The 20,254-nt window shown below is 34.4% G+C and overlaps 3 protein-coding genes across 8 annotated transcripts; 2 read left to right on the forward strand and 1 right to left on the reverse strand.

The window, feature by feature from the left end:
* The first annotated feature begins 4,715 nt into the window (after nucleotides 1–4,715).
* LOC113851159 (UPF0481 protein At3g47200-like) lies at nucleotides 4,716–6,173 on the forward strand. Its single transcript, XM_027481638.1, has one exon. It carries the CDS (start codon nucleotides 4,716–4,718, stop codon nucleotides 6,171–6,173), a length of 1,458 nt encoding a protein of 485 aa, XP_027337439.1.
* A 2,314-nt stretch (nucleotides 6,174–8,487) lies between these two features.
* Nucleotides 8,488–11,335, reverse strand: LOC113850185. 6 transcript variants are annotated; one of them, XR_003502175.1, is made up of 5 exons: nucleotides 11,127–11,335; nucleotides 10,855–11,035; nucleotides 10,099–10,159; nucleotides 8,961–9,003; nucleotides 8,488–8,650 (listed from the first exon to the last, which is right to left on the reverse strand). XR_003502175.1 is itself a non-coding variant. In XM_027480598.1 (4 exons), the coding sequence occupies exons 1-3, from the start codon at nucleotides 11,264–11,266 to the stop codon at nucleotides 8,984–8,986; spliced, it is 279 nt and encodes a 92-aa protein (XP_027336399.1). In that variant the 5' UTR covers nucleotides 11,267–11,335; the 3' UTR covers nucleotides 8,488–8,650; nucleotides 8,961–8,983. The 6 variants fall into 6 exon arrangements, 4 of the variants coding, with proteins under 4 accessions (XP_027336399.1, XP_027336398.1, XP_027336397.1 ...); XR_003502174.1 differs by lacking the exon at nucleotides 8,961–9,003; XM_027480598.1 differs by lacking the exon at nucleotides 10,099–10,159 and having other exon boundaries at nucleotides 10,917–11,035.
* Nucleotides 11,336–15,443: 4,108 nt separating this feature from the next.
* LOC113850140 (O-fucosyltransferase 29-like) lies at nucleotides 15,444–20,154 on the forward strand. Its single transcript, XM_027480526.1, has 9 exons — nucleotides 15,444–16,032; nucleotides 16,115–16,205; nucleotides 17,161–17,237; nucleotides 17,699–17,787; nucleotides 17,889–18,078; nucleotides 18,256–18,437; nucleotides 18,818–18,920; nucleotides 19,085–19,413; nucleotides 19,548–20,154. The coding sequence occupies exons 1-9, from the start codon at nucleotides 15,805–15,807 to the stop codon at nucleotides 19,873–19,875; spliced, it is 1,617 nt and encodes a 538-aa protein (XP_027336327.1). The 5' UTR covers nucleotides 15,444–15,804; the 3' UTR covers nucleotides 19,876–20,154.
* The last annotated feature ends 100 nt before the right edge of the window (nucleotides 20,155–20,254 follow it).

A 20,254-nucleotide genomic window follows, 5' to 3' on the forward strand; every position in this document is an offset into this window, starting at 1 on the left:
TGACGAGGTTGATATAGCGGGAGAGCGTAGGGAAAGGATAGAAGAAGAACTACGCATCCATGAAGAGATTAGAACAAAAGGTAATGAAGTTTCGAGGCCTAAGATTCAAAGGGTTCCAGATTATATGGGAGGACGGGAAGAGTTTAAAAGATTCTACTTGCCTAATCTCATTTCAGTTGGTCCAATTCATTGTTTTTAACCTTATGTGGAGCAAGGTTATCGATACAAGAAACTATGGACTGCAATGTATCTTAGAGACACCAATCAAACCTACGATGATTTATTTAAAAGAATTTTCGTTTCCCTAAGCGAATATATTGGGCGGAACTCTTACGCTTCAGGCTCATGGTCACTTTCTCCCCCTCGGGAAGACCGCAGCATAAGTAGACAGTGGTGGCGAGAACATGTGATGATGGAGGATGGGTGTTTGATACTTCAAGTTTTGGACAAATCTGTGTATTCGGATAATCCAGAAAAAGAACTCATGGTTAGCACTGACAAGCTGGTGCAGGTCCATCAAGATCTGCTCCTCTTGGAGAACCAAATTCCCTTCCAATTGCTCAAGCTCATATGCGACGAGGATAGAGCGAGGCTAAAGAGATGCATGCACAATTTCCTTATAATTCATGGTATTGAGGAGGCATCCAGAAGAACTGATGGTGATGGTGATGGGGAGCACAATATAACAATAGTCCAAGACCATGAAAAAGAAGAAGAATCATTTCATCTTTTAGACTATCTGCGGAGGGCACTCCTTAGAAGGGACAAAACGCAAAACCATAAAGAAATTAAATTGAAGACTAAGAAGCGAAAATCACTGCATCTCAGAAAATACAGGATTGGAACCGTACGGGAGCTGAAGGCAGCAGGGATTCGAGTAACCAAAAGTCCCAATAGCACCTCTTTCTACCCCAATTTCACTGCCGATGGAAAACTACAACTTCCCGAGATCACTGTGGACGACTCAACAGCTATTATGTTCTTGAATCTGATAGCGTACGAGATGTGCCCAGACTTTGTCAACGACTTCGAGATCAGCTCATTCTTAGTGTTTCTCAGCTCTCTCATTGACCAGCCAGAAGATGTGAAGGAGTTAAGGAGTGCTGGCATACTTCGCAACGAACTTGCCAGCGATAAAGAGGTGGCAGATCTCTTTAATAAGATGGATGTGGTGTTGGTGCCCGAGACCGATGCATATGCCCGAATCAGACACCAAATTGAAGAGCATTTTGTGTCGAGGCGTGGGAAGATCAAAATGTTGGGTTGGATGGGAGAGGCTTACAGTAGCTACTTCAGATTGGAGCTTTTAGAATTTTCAAACCTTATAAAAGAAATACATCAAGCATCTTATTAGACACGTTTTACATATTGTCTTTTACTCTTTTATATATCTTTCATTTTATTTCTCTTGCACGAGATCGTTGGCATACTTTTTGTGAGATTTGGAACTTCTAGCGACCGTACTTAAAAACTGGAAAATCATCTTTCTCATTTGCTTTTTTCTATGGCTTTATTTATGATTATTTTAGTTCTTCTCTTTAGCATGAGTAACTAAATTCATAGCTAGAGTTATAGGAACTATTGTTCATAAATTTATGAAATTTTGAAGTTAGAATCTATATTTAGTTTCCATTTGTGATTAGCTTTTATCTTATTGTGTATAATTATAATCCTAATTAATCATATCGTCAGGCAGCCGTACCTCAATTAGTTAATATATCTATAGGATTAAACGAGACAAAGGATTAGGCGGACTAAACCAATCTTTCTCTTTCAATCGTTATTAATTAACAAGTTTGTTGGTGTTTTCTGCTTTCTTTAATTGATGTCTTGCATGATCATTGGGGATATTAATTTAAAGAAAAGAATATTAGTATTGTATGATTATTGGGTATTAATAGTATTTGTATGAATGATTGGTGATCGCAATGAAATTAAATTTAGGATTAAACAGAAAAATAACATAAAGGATTGAATGAGAAAACTCATATGTCCTAGGTTATTTTTCTATAAGTTCAACTAAGACGTGTGTTATGTTATTTACTTTTATTCATAATTAAATTATAGTTCTTACTTAATTTCACATTTTTTAGGCTCAAATAATTGAATTAAGAAATTCTTAAAAATTAGAAATCAATCTTTATAGAACAATATCTCGAAAATTTACTTTAGAACCCTTTATTACTTCTCGACCGGTACACTTGCCCTCTAACACATCTAGTTACCTACAGTAGCCATTACAATTCAAGAAAGAGAGAAAAGAGATGAGATGAATCGATGCCCTAAACTCCTTACCTTAGTTCTCCCTTCTTTATTCTATTTTCTTGCTATACTCCCTTCTTTCTGATTCTCTTTCTTTAAAATTAAAATAAATGAATTCTCGTTTGAGTTAGAAAGTCTTGCTCAAGCCAAAGACATTTTTGCTTAAACAAATAATTTTCACTTAAGCGAAAATAAGGCAGAAACTTAAGTTTAATGCACGCATTTTCACTCATGCGAGGGATTCACACTTGAACAAGAAAGGATCAAAATCATCTTCCTTATGTCTTAGCCTTCCACCTTTATTGCACTCCTAAAATTAAGAATTTTAGCAAAAGATGATTAAGATAAACCTTCATCTTAATTTTTAAGTATAAGAAAAAAACACTTAAATCAAATTCTTTTAAATTAAAAGAAAATAAAGATATAGATTCAATACGTTAAAGTAAATCAATGCTCAAATTCATGGAACAATTAACTAAAACTTGGCACTTATCAAAAGTTTAAATTAAAACTTAGAACAATAAATATGAATAATATTAAATAATAACAAAATATTATGTTTAATATTTTAAAAAATTTAAAAATAAATTTAAATATAATAATAATTAATTTAAATATATTTATTATATTATAATCTTTAATATAATAATTATATTTTAAACATATTTATTTTTAACTATTTGATTTTAATTATAAGAATTAAAGTTTATAAAAAAAAATATTAGATGTAAAATGTGGTCATGAAAGAAATTTTGTCAATATTCTTTTTATAGGTAAATACACTAGTCATATATTTAGTTTTTTTGTACGTAGAGGTCTAATAAGTCGAAATGAAATGTCTCCGTGTACAAATTGGATTTAAATGAACAAAAAAATTTCAATTTTAAAAATTAAATTTAAAACACTAATTTGATTAAAAAATATTATGAACCAAGAAATTAATTTAATATGCATTCAAATTTTTTAAATCAATTTAAAATTAGTTATGTATTAGACTTGAATAATCGAATTTTTTGCAACCCTACTTAATTATTGAAAAAGTGTTGTAAGAAAGATGAGTTCTTTGCTGATATGATGTTCTTTTCGGTTGTTAAATGAAATAGGAAATAAAATTTCAGTTGTGGAATACATGTTCTTCTGTATGCCCCTTATATTGCATTTCTTTGCTCTTTGCCTTCACTTCATTCAGAACAATAGTAGTGGTGTTTTTGGCTTCTATGTGTTTGATGAGATACCTGCAAAATACGTTAGTTTCTTATTATATATGTAATGGTCAAACGTATCGAAACTTTACATGTCATGTTAAATGAATTGTATTTTTATAATGGAATAATAATTTTTTTAAGATACAAAATGAGAAAAGTGGTGATGGAACATCTTAGAGCATGCTAAAACAAGAAGTCTTTTACATCTAGTATGAACCTAAGCATGTATTTGACTAACTTTTAGGACTAAGTTTATTTTAAATACCTTTTAGATAATGGCTTCTGAACTATGATTAAATGTTAAATGATTTTGTGTAACGCAGCAAATTGGATCATCCAAAAAAATATATCGCCGCAACTTATTTACACTAAAAAAATAGTAAGTTGTATTAATAAAATACAAATTACACTATACTGGTAAATTTTTTAAATATTACACTAGTTTGGGGTAAATTTGAAAGGAGATTACCCATTTAAGGGGGGCACCATTCTACATGAAATATCTCCCAACAAATTATTTTCATCAAATTTAAAATTATCATTGAAGTGATGAATGGAAGTTAAAGTAAACCGCCACTACCACCTTTTAAAATTGTTAGGAAAATTAGCTTATTACGCAGTAAATTATCAAATATTTATCAACTTAACTAAATTAAAATAAATTAATCAATTTGGCTTGACTAATTTAATTGATCAAATTGACGCAAACACACTCCAATTTGCAATTATATACTGCAAAACACTTACCAATATTTTTATTGATATTTTAGATGATTTCAGTTTTATGGGGAAAAAAATTGGTGAAGTGTGCTACAACAAGGCATTTTGAGTCTAAGAATTTGAAGAAAATATATAATATCGCTGGTGAGTGTGCCATTTTTTACGAACAAAATTATCTATGCATGCTCCGAATGGCCAGGAATTTCTTGCTATGTACTTTAATCAAATATGAACTGTAAATCAATAAAAATATGAAAAAAAAAAATATATATATATATATATATATATATATATATATATACTTACATTGAAAGAATAATAATATACTTTACAATTTTTTTATCTTTTAACTGTAGAATTGAGAGTACAATTATGGGTATGCGCTGCGATAGGTAGTCAACTCACTGGTCACCAATCACCATATGCCCCTTAAACAGAGCTACGTTTGCTTCCTTCAAAATCCGCACTTACTAACCTCAAAGTTGAAGCTTACAAGCCTACCCATACCGCTTGTCTGCGCATTCGAAAATGGCGTTTTCGGAAGAAGGCCAATATTCTTATGAAGATGTTGATGGCATGGATGGCTTCATTTATTGGCGTAGGGAAAGTATAGAAAAAGAACTAAGCATCCTTGCAGACATTAGAACAGAAGGTAATCAAGTTTCGATGCCTAAGATTCAAAGGGTTCCAGATTATATGGGAGGACGGGAAGAGTTTAAAAGATTCTACTTGCCTAATCTTATTTCAATTGGTCCATTTCATTGTTCTAGACCTTATGTAGAGCAAGGTTGTCGATACAAGAAACTATGGACTGCAATGTATCTTAATGAAACCCACCAAACCTACGATAAATTATTTTTTAGAATTTACAGTTTCCAACGATTAGTATTTATGCGGCACTCATACGCACCATACCCATGGCCGCAAGAATTCCCTGAGGACTACTACCAGTACCACTCTTCTTTCAGAAAACCAAATAATTGGCCATACCTTGTTTTAATGGAGGATGGCTGTTCAATACTTCAAGTGTTGGACAAATCTGTGGATTCTGATAATCCAGAAGAAGAACTCATGATTAGCACTGACAAGCTGGTGCGGGTCCATCAAGATCTGCTCCTCTTGGAGAACCAAATTCCCTTTCAATTACTCGAGCTCATATGCGGCGAGGATAGAGCGAGGCTAAAGAGATGCATGCGCAATTTCCTTATAATTCATGGCATTGAGGAGGCATCCAGAAGAACTGATGGTGATGGTGATGGTGATGGGGAGCACAATATAACAATAGTCCAAGACCATGAAAAAGAAGAAGAACCATTTCATCTTTTAGACTATCTGCGGAGGGCACTCCTCAGAAGGGACAAAACGCAAATCCATAAAGAAATCAAATTGACGACTAAGAAGCGGAAATCGCTGCATCTCAGAAAATACAGGATTGGGACCGTACGGGAGCTGAGGGCAGCAGGGATTCGAGTAACCAAAAGTCCCAATAGCACCTCTTTCTACCCCATTTTCACTGCCGATGGAGAACTACAACTTCCCGAGATCACTGTGGACGGCTCAACAGCTATTATGTTCTTGAATCTGATAGCGTACGAGATATGCCCAGACTTTGTCAACGACTTCGAGATCAGCTCATTCCTAGTGTTTCTGAGCTCTCTCATTGACCAGCCAGAGGATGTGAAGGAGTTAAGGAGAGCTGGCATACTTCGCAACGAACTTGCCAGTGATAAAGAGGTGGCAGATCTCTTTAATAAGATGGATGTGGTGTTGGTGCCCCAGACCGACGCATATGCTCGAATCAGAGACCAAATTGAAGAGCATTTTGTGTCGAGGCGTGGGAAGATCAAAATGTTGGGTTGGATGGGAGAGGCTTACAGTAGCTACTTCCGATCACCATGGACCGTCATTGCCTTGATGGCTGCCATTCTTGGTCTTACTCTCACTTTTATCCAGACCTGGTTTGCCATCCACCCTAAAGGTTCCTAATGGTAAAGCAATAATCTCATTTAGGAACTGTAGTATGTCAATAATTTGGTGTAAAATATGCATCGCCTTTTTATCTGAACTTATGTTGTGATTTATTGCGGCTTGATTGTGATCCTTTCTTGTTATGTTAAAATTGCGCGATATTTAGTTTCTTGTTCTTGATCTGCGTGTATCTCATGTCCTGGGTGAGTTTGTATGCCTCCTAAATTTCTCAGTAACAAGCTATCCTTCTGTCAATTTTTAATGCTTTGACGAACTTTAGTTTTCTTTTGGGTTTGCTGGAGGAAGGCGTGTTTGGTCTTAAAAGACGTGAGTGGCTTTGGGGTTGTGGTCATGCTCGAAGAGGGAAAATGTTTTTGGTTCAAAGGTGTAAATCAGTGATGGCGAATAGATGAGGTGCAGGCTGTTTCCATTAGCAATGGGATCACAGTGAGATCAAACAACAGAAAAAGCAATAACTACTTTTTCAGATTAACCATAAACATTTGGGAGGGGAAAAAGAGGGTGGGTGGGCTGCAAAAGGTTCGAAATAACCATAAGAAACTTTCTCCAGCAACGAAAAAGAAAGCTTCTCTCAAGGGGTCTTGCGCGCCAATGGCTTTTTTTAATCCGAGCAGCAGTCTCCTGCACTTCCTCCTTTTTGTCTGCATTTCTTGTCCACCTCCTAATAATAACCACGTTCTATGGCCAAATACCATTTGAGGCTATTATATACTTGTATTTTTTCTTCGATCAACGCACTTGGGAATGTGCCAACTATTGAAGTTATTGAACATTACTGTCAAGTGATTAAGCCACGCTGGAGAGAAAAAGGAGGGTTGGGGGTAGCAGAGACAGAGAAGAGGATGCATAGTCTGTTTAGAGACATGTGGATTGGTCTGGAGACCCTTGTTTTGAGCTTATGGAACTCAGAAGAGGTAACGATAAGTTGAGATTGCAGCTGATTGAATTGGATGATGGACATTATGTTTCTAACATAATTTGAACACACATATTAAATCATTTAATTTTTAAATAAAAATTTAAATACAAATCGAAGTTTAAAAAAAAAAAAAAAGTGTATTGAGCCGACAAGTTTGTTTCTCGATGATTTCCGACTTCCACACAAACTAGTCAACTCACCCTACCACTTAAAGAGTTCTACATTAACTTGGAAGTCGAAGACAGTTTTGCTTGGAAGCATACCCCTCTTTAGCTTGTGTTACGTGCTGGAAAATAATGCCTGAGGCTGCAGATTTTGGTAAAGCTCAGATCCCGTAGGAACAAAAAATGATCAACTCACTCATTTTGTTTCTCAGCTCTGTCGTGGAGCAGCCAGAGTGCGTGAAGGAGCTAAGGCGTGCAGGTTACTTTGTAACCAACTTGCCAGTGATAAAGAGGTGGCAGATCTGTTTTAAGAAGATGAATGTGTTGTTGGTGCCCGAGACAGCTACATTTGCTCTCATCAGAGACCACATTGAAGCGCATTTTAAATCCAAACGTGGCAAGATCAAAGTCATGCATTGGATGGGAAAGGCTTCCCATATCTACTTTCGATCACCTTGGACCGTCATTGCTTTGTTGGCAATCGGCAGCCATGCTTGGTCTTACTCTCACATTTATTCAAACCTGGTATACCATCCGCTGCAAAAGGTCTTAACTACATAATTTTTGGTATCTAGTTCGATCACTCTTTTATTGATTGTTTTATATGTGAGCGGTTATATAAACTTAAGCTGTATTTTAATCCTATTTGGCAAATAGGTTCCTGTTCTGTAGCTTGAATGTGATTTCCCTATTCTTGTGATATCAAGATTGTTAGTTATTTGTGTTACTGAGTTTCCAAATTTTGATTCCTGAAATTCGTGGGTCATTGTGTTCTGGCTGAGAGATTGTATGCCTTACTTCTAAATCTCTTATAAGCTTCTAAGTTTGCAACCTTCCACTGTGTTTGTTTTTCAGCGGCTTATGGCTGGGCTCTAATTTCCTTGTAGGTGTGTGAAACTCTGGTGCTCTGCTATTCAGATCAGTTTCAACAATGGTATCGTTCCTTATTTGCAACTGTTGTAGCACGACCTCTTTATGTTTTGTATTAAGACAGCATTTTACGTCACTACCTCCTTCGTTTTACGTAAGATTTATGATATTAACATCCATGTTCGTTTTGATCCGTTTTCCTCACTTTGACCATTAATTCCTACCATCTTCTCTCGTTTATACACCACATCGATTTCTTGATGAATTTATTATAAAAGCCGCCGAATCAGTTAAAAAAAATCAACAGTATTGGGAGATGAAAGTAACACGGAGACGGGTGTCGACAGTTTCAGGCGAGTATCTTTTATTCAGTCAAAAATCATTGTCTCAGACTGAAAGAATTACAGTGAGTGTAGCCGCTTCCTGCGTATGATATAACAACCATAAATCCAAGCTTACAAACGTAAAAGGCTTTCTTCAATCTCTTCTAGCAGGTCACCTTGGAACCGATAGACCAAGCTCTAAAACAAATGAAACATAGGGTCAATAAGCAACACGCTCAAGTAGAAAAGCCTAAATAATAAAGCAAAGGGCCAAAGCCTGAAGAACCAAAAATTTAAACAACATAAATAACATCGCTAGTCCAGTACAAGGAAGAAATAAAATGTTTAATGTGTAATCTGAAAATTTAAGCTCCGGTAACATGTTCCAACAGTTTTCTTAGAATAATATCTATATAGCTCAACACAATTTTAAGCACAAATTGCGAGATGGCCATTAGCTATGGTTCTCCAGATTGTTTTTCAGGCGACAAAGACAAAAGGATCCCACCTTAAGAACAGCATATGCATGTCTCACGTTCCATCAATTCCATCTGGGGAAAGTAGCAGTTATGTTATCATATTATATTTGCTTACTATAAGATGATTATTCAATATATTATAAAATTTTAAGGCAGATAGCATTCAAGAGTCTGGTTGGCTTTCGTAACAGTACTTAATCATCTATTCAACATTCAACACCCAGTGCATTCCTAATTTCAATTTCCCTGCGTATAACACTGCAAGGCTTTTCCTTGGTACTTCCAAATATATCCCACTGGTGAGAAAATTTGCACCAACAAATCATGAACACAAAAGACAAGTGAAACCAGTACACTCACTCTGGCCACCTTGTTGCATACTTAGTGTAAATTTGAAGAATTGAATAAAATTACATACATGTAATTTTTCAGGGAAATGCTATTGTCAGCTCAAGTGCCCAAGTGCTTGGTCCTCACTCAAGGTTTTTTTAATTTAACAATAAGATTCGTGAATCTCAAATAACAAACTAGTCATCCTACTGGCAACACATCCAGTGCCTATAAGCTTGATTGTTTCACATCATGGCAAGAGCTCATCATCCAATTAGTTAAGGGTAAACAGAATATAAATATACAGATTGAGGTAACAAACTGAAATCAGTAGCTAAAGCTTTACACAGAATGGAGCTTACAAGACATCAAGTTCAACAAATGAATGGAAGAAATGTAGTGATTATTAGTGAGGCATCAAACCAAAAAAATGACTGACAAAATGCTCATCCAATGTTTCAATAATATATCAGTCTAGCTCTTTATTTAAATTGAAAAAAGGCAAGATTCGGATGCTCAAAAAGAAATCATCAGACCATTAACAATGAACGATTGCTGTGAAAAGTGGAATATAATTAAATCCTCGCTAAGGAAACATTAAGACAGAGGAAACCATAGGAAATGAATTAAATTCCTCTCACTTTTTTCCCACCCCTCTTCATTTCCCAAACAAAGGAAAAGGGAAGCCATCATTCCAAGCAAATCCATCCAGACTTAAAATAACTGCAGAAGCCACCAACAGAGTTTCTTTTTCTAAGATAACAGAAAAGGAAGATCTATTCTAATATTGCTGAAGAGATTATTAAATGTTAAAAAAGAACACTTATTTTTCCATACTTGATAATGAAGCAGTACGCCATAATTGGCTGGTCCCGCAAATTCCCAATTAACTATGTGCCTGCAGGAACCAAATTTTACAGTTAGTTGACATTGAAACTCCCAGTTCAAGAACTTTCACTTCGTACTCATGGCCTCCAAATTGTTTTATCCATGAAGCCTACGTACCCAAGCTACCGTGCCCCATTATATAAACTAGTGACTACCCAGTTACTAGACCACACAAGGCAGTCTGAAACACTCATGACTGTTCAAGATATTCTTGGGTAGACACTACATGATAAGATTGCTAAAGACCATTCCGACACGAGTATCTATACATTAGCTTGACAAAGTCTACATAGTGAAAGACAGATTTGAAAATACGAAAAGTGTAATATTCTATTCACCAAGTGAACAAAGTATAGAGTTTGACTACGAATTTTCCGAAATGGTCTCTACACCAACTTTTTTCTATCAGCTAAATTTTCTATACCTTTTTCTTTTTTTCTTATTTTTGTGAATTCTCTATTTCTTTAATTTAAGTACCTACTATTAACATTAAACACACCAAAATCATCAAGAGGCCGCAAAGTTAACAAGCAGCAGCAGTTCCAGAAGCAAAATACCAATGCAGGGGCCCCTTAATGAAACAAAACAAACCGATTAAAGCGCTTTATTTTAGTCATATTTTTCACTCGTAAGGCTTATCCAAATGCAGCAAAAGAAAGAAAATCCGTAGAAAATCTCAACCCAAGAAGCAAGGAAGCTACTCACACTTTGCGAATAATTTTGAAAAAGAAAGTATTAGAGGCCGGGAGAGGTGCAGCAGAGAGTACCCTGAGAAAGCGCTCGGCAGCTTCTAGAAGTTATGCTCAGGCACGACATCATTCTGGCCACCGCCACCGCACTGTGCAGCGGCAACATCGACTGCACGCATCTCAGTTCCGGCGCAATCCTGCGTAAGACAAACGACAACAATGAGATCGATAACTTTAAGCGTTGTTTGCGTTTAGGAACAGAAATGAACATCGTGGGATGAAGGGAACCTGGTCAGGAAGGATCGGGGAAGAGGAGCAGAGGAGGAGGTTGGTTTGGTGAAAGAAGAAGTACGAATGTTGGATTTAATGGCCGATTTTATGGACGAAATCGATGCTCTCTGTGCGATTCTGCTACACGTTGAAGCCATTGACGATGAGATCAGATCGGAGGAGGAACGAGAACAGCGCAAGCAAGGGTTTAGGGTTTTTGATTTTGTTTCACTCCTTCGAAATAAATAGGATCGGGTCTGGCAAGTGGGTTATTGGGCCTTTTTGGATGTAGTTGTAGTAGGCACCAACTGAATAACAATATCATGAAACCACATATCCACTCCATTCACTAAATTGGTTGCAGACGAAGACATCCTTTCAAGGATTGCTCATGCAACTCTTAATATTACTAACCCATTAAATTTAGGGTTGACAAAAAAAGATTAATCTTTTTGGGAAATGCTTACTGGTATAAATAAAAATACGCTTCTTGACAGAAAATATACATAATATTCTCACCTTTAATATGGGTGATATATATTATATACATGATCAAATTATTTTATTTGTATATTTTGAAATAAATAAATTTTAAAAAATAGATTTTAAAATAAAAAGCCCTAAAAATTAGTCGTACAATTTATACAAACGAGTTGGTATTATTGTCACTTACGATTAAACGGTAGTATTGGTGTTTTTTATACGTGATCATCTTCCACTTTTGTCGCCTATGGATTATTGTCCTAGTTTTGTTGCCTCGTCATCATTTTTTGGTATTTCGCTTGACTGTTTATCATTTTTATTCTCTCTTCTTCTACTTGTCTCATCCACGACATCACAGTTTCTCCTCACCTTCCCTGTGTTTTTACTTTTCACACAACAATTTAGTCTTTGCAATAAGATATTTATGAAATCTTTTTTTTTTTTTAGCATTTGTCTTTTCAATAAAGATGGAATAAGCACCATGTAATCGATATGCTGCACCAAAGAGGTGTAAGTTATTTTTGTGCTTTGTAAAATCTCCATCCTATGAAGTACATTAATCACGGAGATATACTGTCCATTGTTTGGTAGAGTCGGACGAAGATACGAGTAAAAAGTAAGGGCAAACTCGAGCAATTGTAGAAACAAACAAAAGTGTAGAGTCATGCAAATGTTGAGGCAACATATTATTCTCCAGGGTGATAATAGATGGTAGACCAGTTTTAGTGGAAAGAGGTAAAAATAATAATTGTTTTTAGCCTATTATTTTTTTAAATGATAATTTTATTCATTAATTACTATTGTATAAAGAAAAAATTTCAGTAAAAATATAAATTTAATACAACCACAAAACTAAGTATACGTCCATCTAACCTTGGGAGAAAATTGAAGATAAACATATTCTAACTCAAGGAAACTCTTGAATCGAGGAATGAGTGAAAGACTTCCTTGACAATAGGGTCAATTAATGGCTTAGTTATTATTTACATGTGTTTTTTACAAAAAGTTTATGAATAATTTGTTTCAGATTATTTTAATAAATTTTAGTTTATTAATATATATATATATATATATATATATATATATATATAATCACACACAAAAAAGCATTAAGTCCTTCTTACGTAATCTTCATTTTTTTTTTCGCTATTTTTCATTCTTTGCACAGCTATCATGTTTTTATTGGGTTTGTAGGCTACTTATAACAATTTTAGTTAGGTATAAGTTAGGAGAGATATTTGTATACATAAACCCCTTTGTCTTGTATTCTTGTTGAGAGAGAAAATACTTGTTCTTCAATCAATGCCTTATTCCTTGTAATCTTCTCGACCATATTTTTCTATTAGTTTTTACAATAATAAATTACAAAAATAATAGTGATTATGACATATTATTTAATAAAAATTGAGATCAAGGGGTTGCACAAGATTCACATTCACTACCTATGGATGAGATCTAAGTGATATAAATGTCAGATTTACTATTTAACAAAATTATTTGATATTAAATATAAGAAATAATTTATTTCTTTTCAAATGTATTAATTGTGATTTTTTTTTTGTTATCCTTATTTGTTATAAGAATTATATTAATGAAATACTAGCCATTTATTTATAAAAATTGATACATTTATTTATTTAATATATAACAGACTAATTTAACTATTTAATATTATGAATATTTTTAAAATAAGTATAAATTTATGACATTAATTATTTTTTATCAATCTTAATAAATTAGGTATTTGTTTTTTAAATAAGAAAAGAAATAGTATATTGAAAAATTGACTTCTCTGGTACGACCTACGCATACAGGTGATTGGCTAATTTTCCTTTATTTGTGAACATTTGTTAAAGAGAAACATTAAATAATAACATTGTAATTAGTCAAAGGCCAAAAAAGAAGAAAAAGAAAACGACAGCCATTGTGAAAATGCAAGTGCAATTGCATTAACTATCTATATCCTCCTATTCGGCTATTGAAAGAATGGGTGGCCCTAATTATGGATATGGCTAAGTATTAACATTTCTCAACATTCAAACAAGTATTCATTTCCCTGTTAATCAATATGACACATACATAACCCATTCAATGCATATTAATTAATTAGTAAATTACTTTAAATGGTCATATCTGCGACTGAGACTAAAAGATAATAGGTCCATATTATGTCTTCTTTTGACGATGACGAGATTGAAGTCGTTGGAAGCAGTGGAATGGACAGAAAACGGAGAAAAACAGTAAAAACAAACGACAAAATACTTTTTTTGGTGGGTCATGACTCAAATAATGAATTTCTGGGACCCGTACATGATTTTGGTCAATCTCCAAGAGTCAGTTTTTACTTTTAAAGCAAATATATTTTAACCTATAAATTATAATTTTTATATTAAAATATAATTTTAATGAACTTCTAAACGCATACTAAATATTTTTCAGCTCTTATCATAAGGAAGTATGAAATAAAAGGAAAACATATAACATATATCGGCAAACTAAACTGGCCTTAGAAAACAATTTGTGTAAGCTATTATATATATTGTAAGAATAATTTAATTTTTTTATCTTTATATTTATAAATTCTCTTAATTATTAAAAGATATTGATTTTTATAATTTTAAATTAATAAATATATATTTATGTAATACTTACCTTATAAAATAATTAATTTATTTAAGAAATCTAAATAATATATAATAAAACTCAAATCACAATATTCAACCATTGGTGGGTAATCATTTATGCCTAGTGCCTACTAACACACGCCAACATTAATTGCTCGTCTCACTCACCTGTGAAATACAATAATACATTGTTGTTTCTGTTCATACGGATACTGTGTAAAATCATAGAGCAAGGTCGATACTTTCGGTAACTGGGTCGACTGCTCCTGCATGTTACTCCATTCTGTGTTCATAGCTTTTGAAATTCTTTCATAGACTTAGTTCAAACAATTTATACGGATTAAATCGATAAAAGTGATGTATTATTATTCATTAAATGAATAAAAAAATTATTGAACACATATATATCTGAAAATATTTTATTTATTTTTTATTTAGTTTGCATATGTGATGTGGGCAAGTTTGTATGAGAATTACAAATATAAGGCAGTTCGCCTTGATATATGAATCTAACTATCATTCATCGGAGAGAAATGAAAAAAAGAAAGGTTATAACTTATATTTGTGCTTTTATCCTCAATTTTTTAGCAGTTTTTAATTATTTTTTATTTTTTTAGCTATTTAAATTAGTTTTTTTAATTTCATCAAGTAATTAATAAAAATATAATAAAACTGTCACATATTATTGATTTATAAAAATAAAAAAAAATCCATAAAATATAACAAACATGTTCTTATTTAATTTCTAAATATGTTTCAAAACACTTTTACCTTAACATTAGAAAAAATGATTATTAATTTTTAATAAAAATTATTTATTTAATCTTTTCATCTCTTACCTAAGATATACATGTTATAATTGTTACATAATTTAAGCTTTTTCTTTCTGAATTTGGATCGCTCGTAGTTTTGACAGAAATTACGTGCTGTAATTTCACGTTTATTTAATCGAATTTTAGTTTAAGTTGCAGTTTTTTTCTTTTTGCATACTTTAAAATGACTGAAGATATATATTAAAAACTATAATTCAATTTTACTATGTTTACAGGTAAATATGATTTACTCTAAAAACATTGATAGGGTGGGTTTGCATTCAAGAACTACGATCTGTGTCTCCGTCGTAATTCCCGTAATTTCATTTTCTGTCATTTTCGTTTTCTCTCCGTGCTTTCAACTGACAAAACCAGGTTGATATGGCATTATTTCTTGCCCCCACTCCCTACTCATCTCATTTCACTATATTTCTATCATACTTCATTATCAAATCAAATGTAAACTACGCCAATCTAAAGTAAATCAAAATAATTAACAAAACAAAAATTGAAACATTTTTCATTTTGGTAAAGGAAAGAAGCTTGAAAGTTGTGCGTAAAAAGGAGAAACTCTTCTTGTTCTCCAACCACAACACACGTTCACATTTCAGAGTACACAATCCTGAAAAACCCTAAATCAGGGTTCTTCTTCCTCCACATCCACATTGCTTTCATTGCTACACTCGAAACTGCACCACACTGCATCTTCCCCCAACGGCAACGGGGTTTTTAGAATTGGAATCGATGAAAGATTGGTTTTTGTGACGCAAAATCGAAATGGGTGTGGGCAAGGCGTGGTGGGTGTGGACCAACCTGGCTCTGTTGCACCCTAACGGTAAACATGTTTGTTGGAGATCCATGGCAACGCCCAAGTCCATTTCTTGGTCGATGGTTTGCGGGTTAATGCTATTCGGTTTGGGTCTAATTTCCCTCTTAACGGGTCACGTAGCTTCTCATCTTGAATGGTACTCTCAACGACTCGTTCACCGCACTTTCTACTCACTGGTTCGTGATCTTCTTATCATGTTCGGGTTACCAATGATTTTGCTTGGCTACTACAATTAATTGGTGTGTCTCTTTTTTGTAGGATGGAAATGATCGTGCACCAATTGATATTTGGAAATCACAATATGCTAAATACTATTATGGATGCAAAGAAAGGGGACGTCATTTTGCTCGTGAGTTAATTCAGCGATTCCTCGTGTTTATCGTTTACTGTGTGACGATAATTCCATTGAAATGTGTGGTTTTTCGTGTGTTGCAATTTGGCTTATCCCTGTGCCAAATTTGAAGTATTGTCACTTTGTGATGTTAATGTTGCTGTTGCTTTAAGTTTCTGTATAAGCCAGGGTACGAATCTTTTTTAGGTATGATGTGGTAATTGCTGATGTATGAAGTTTTGTAACCTAATGGCAATTTTAGGAATTTTTGATTCGAGGGTCTTGTGAGTTTTCGTCTTGCCATGTGGATGATTACTTTTTGTCTATTGTCAAGTTTGTATACTTCTGGTGTTATATGGTAATGAAACTTAGCTTCTTGTGGGATTCTTAGTAACAGAAGGTGAGTACTTCAATTTCTCCGCAGAACCCATGGGTGCTGTGCTAGATAGGCTTATAACAGTAGAAGTGATTCTACTTCAACAGCTATGAACAATCATTTTAGGCATGGTGTTTTGCTTTTTTTTGTATATAGTACAGTTTTATGGATATCAAATTCTTCCAGATTAATTGTGGCAGCTGAATGCTTGACAAAATTTTGACAATTTGACCTTTTACTAAAACTCTGTATGATAAGTCCTCGTCTTTCTGCTTTTTGAACATGTATGCATTAAGTGCAGGTGAAGAGAGTATCGTCCTTATCCCTTAAACATTTTTAATGTGTCTTGATCTCTCGTTTATGTTCAAGTTTGTATACACACACACACACACACATGCTGAAAAAAAACTAGACTGGTGCAATCTGGGTTGTAAGAGGTTTTTGTACCATCCTTTATGTGACTTGTGAACAAATTTGAGGTTTCCATCTTATATTTTGTTTTATTTCTAAACAAATGCATCCCAAGATTAGGCTGAACTGTGTAATAACTTATCCACTTGTTGCTTTCTATCTTATTTTGGTAATTGGATAATATAGCTGCTGTACGTGAGCGCATGTCAAATGGCTACTTGCTTATTGCAACTAGTGGAGGACTAAACCAACAAAGAACTGGGGTAAGTAGGGCGTTTATTTTATATGGTATATTTTCATTGTTACATTGTAAGAATCTTTCTATAATATCTGCTGGTCACTGGTTTGGTGATCAATTACACATTTGTGGATACAAAAGAGTGTGTTTGGTGTCCTAGTTGCTCGCTAATTGATTAAAAATCATAAAAAAAAAATGGGACAATTTTCTCATAGTTCATGTTTGAATTAGCTTTTTTTTTTCAGGGAAATAATTACTTATTTTTAGAAAACTCTCTTTGCAAAGCTAACAAAATAAGCGATTATTTTCTCAAATTAAGCCAAACCAAACATGCAGTTAGCTCATTGGTTCTAGTTCAGTTGTTTTAAATAAGAGCATCCGAGGCTTGGATACTTCTCATTGTAGCCACTATAATCAGTATTCTCCTTTTTAAATAGAATTGATAAGTTCTTTCTATGGAAATGACAATCATGTTCTTGCCTACAGATAACTGATGCTGTTGTTGTTGCACGGATCCTCAATGCTACACTAGTTGTACCTGAGTTGGATCATCATTCTTTTTGGAAGGATGACAGGTAGTCTGCATATCCTATCATACTTCTGTTACTCGGATGAAAGTTGACAAAATCTAATTAGCAATTGTTCTTTTAACAAAAGCACTTTTGTTTGAATACAGTGACTTTTCCAATATTTTTGATGTTAAATGGTTCATTACTTATCTCGCAAAAGATATTACTATTGTCAAAAGAGTTCCTGATAAGATCATGCGATCAATGGATAAACCCCCTTATACAATGCGTGTCCCAAGGAAATCAGAGCCTGAATATTATCTTGATCAAGTTTTGCCAATTCTCTTGAGAAGACGGGTAATGGCACATTTTATGATTGATACGATACATGTTTGAAATTTCTTAATTATCCCACTGCAAAATGTTGATTCTGTAAATGGTTGCTATGATGAAGTGTTGTTGCTTAATGACAGTTTGGTTAATTCCCTTATGATTTGGGCTGTGGTGGTTACTAACTTTTGGGATATTTTGCAGGTTTTGCAATTGACAAAATTTGATTATAGACTTGCAAATAATCTTGATGATGAGCTACAAAAATTACGATGTCGTGTTAATTATCATGCTTTGCGATTTACAAAACCTATACGAGAACTTGGTCAAAGACTTGTAATGAGAATGCGAAAGATGGCAAGCCGTTTTATAGCAGTCCATTTGAGGTTTGTTCAATGAATCTGATGTATAGATTTTAAATTCAACTTTCATCTTAAACCAACTGGGGCAGGTTGGCCTATCACATAATTTTGTAGATCTTACAACTTATTTTCTTTCATTTGCTCTCTCTCGCTCTCCAGTCTCATAAATGCTGTCCAATCTTATTATCCACTTCAATATCTTTACACTTTTCCAATGTGGTTGATTTGACTTCCCTTTTTCACAACTCCTTTATGGTTTTCTGACAAGATTGTAATTGTTTGAATTGAACAATTGGAAAATGTCAAATCTCTGATGCAAATATAATAACAGCAATGTAGTAGCTTTGAAATATGGCTGTTGCCGACAAAATGTTTGGGTTCTCATAATTCATGATTCATGGCAGGTTTGAGCCAGATATGCTGGCATTTTCAGGTTGTTATTTTGGTGGGGGTGAAAAAGAAAGACGTGAGCTTGGTGAAATCAGAAAAAGGTGGACAACATTGCCTGTAAGACTACAATCCTAACTTCTAACGACAAAATCTTATCATACTGGCAAGAGGACAAGTTGATGACAGTTTGTCCTTTTTGCACTCTGCACTGAAGTCCCAAAGTAGTGAAACTAGATATTTCCTTGCTGATATGAATGGCTTATTACCTTGTGGTAATACAGGATTTGAGCCCTGATGGAGAGCGAAAGCGTGGGAAATGTCCTCTTACTCCGCATGAAGTGGGTTTGATGCTGCGAGCACTTGGTTTTACAAATGACACATACCTCTATGTTGCATCAGGAGAAATATATGGTGGGGATGAGACCATGCAGCCTCTCAAAGATCTTTTCCCCAACATTTATACCAAGGACATGCTTGCTCAAGAAGAGCTGAAACCTTATCTTCCATTCTCTTCCCGCCTTGCTGCAATCGACTACATTGTTTGTGATGAAAGTAACGTATTTGTGACTAACAACAACGGTAACATGGCCAAGATTCTTGCTGGTCGTAGGTAAGAATACATAAATTAACTCTGATGTCATTTTTTTTCTTCCTCTGAGATTCAAAAAATAGTACAAAATAAAACTTTATTGTATTATTGCTTTTAACATCAACTTCTAGCTGAATTATTTTTGTGCGGAACAGGAGGTATTTTGGTCATAAAAGAACCATCAGGCCAAATGCAAAGAAGCTTAGCGCACTGTTCATGTCCAGGCATCAGATGGACTGGGATACGTTTGCCAGTAAGGTCAAGGCGTGCCAAAGAGGATTCATGGGAGAACCAGATGAGATGAGACCAGGACGAGGAGAGTTTCATGAATTTCCCAGCACTTGCGTATGTGAGAAACCGTTTGTGGATGAACTGAGCCAAAATGGATTTCGCCCCCCTAAACTGGCAGACTCCGCAATGAATGGAGGAAATGCATATAGTGTTGTAATACAAAAAGGAAGTGGGAGAAGGGCCAGTACGTGATAAGGATGAGTAACTTAAGACCGACGTCATTAGTGGAAGAAAGAAATAAAAGTGGTTAATGATAACAAATGCTCTACAGCAATGCCTCCCATTCTCACTTATGATTTGGAAATCAAGTTGGTGCAAATTTAATTAGTCACGGCCATGATGAAAATCCACCTCATTCATCGTGAATGGCTCAACTCAGATCCATGTATAGGGTATGAAAAGAAAGAGACGTCAATGCGGTTCAATTGTTGATAATAGATATGCTTGGTGTAGATTCGGTTGAACTCTTAATAGGTAATCCGTCCTTGTTACTTGCGAGGCCCGTTCATTTAGTAGATTGCCAGATGACTAAGACATGCCCTAAAAATTGAGGGAAATTACTTCAATGATT

The sequence above is a fragment of the Abrus precatorius genome, unplaced genomic scaffold, assembly GCF_003935025.1.
Source record: "Abrus precatorius isolate BTA unplaced genomic scaffold, Abrus_2018 Scaffold9, whole genome shotgun sequence".
NCBI classification, from domain to species: Eukaryota; Viridiplantae; Streptophyta; class Magnoliopsida; order Fabales; family Fabaceae; genus Abrus; species Abrus precatorius.

Excerpts from the sequence above, each read along its gene's own strand:
- LOC113851159 (XM_027481638.1), top strand. The coding sequence starts at position 4,716 with ATGGCGTTTTCGGAAGAAGGCCAATATTCTTATGAAGATGTTGATGGC.
- LOC113850185 (XM_027480596.1), bottom strand. The coding sequence starts at position 11,266 with ATGGCTTCAACGTGTAGCAGAATCGCACAGAGAGCATCGATTTCGTCC. Across the intron at positions 11,036-11,126 it reads CCCCGATCCTTCCTGACCAG|GATTGCGCCGGAACTGAGAT; the intron begins GTTCCCTTCATC and ends TGTCTTACGCAG.
- LOC113850140 (XM_027480526.1), top strand. The coding sequence starts at position 15,805 with ATGGGTGTGGGCAAGGCGTGGTGGGTGTGGACCAACCTGGCTCTGTTG. Across the intron at positions 18,921-19,084 it reads AAAGGTGGACAACATTGCCT|GATTTGAGCCCTGATGGAGA; the intron begins GTAAGACTACAA and ends GTGGTAATACAG. Across the intron at positions 19,414-19,547 it reads AAGATTCTTGCTGGTCGTAG|GAGGTATTTTGGTCATAAAA; the intron begins GTAAGAATACAT and ends TGTGCGGAACAG.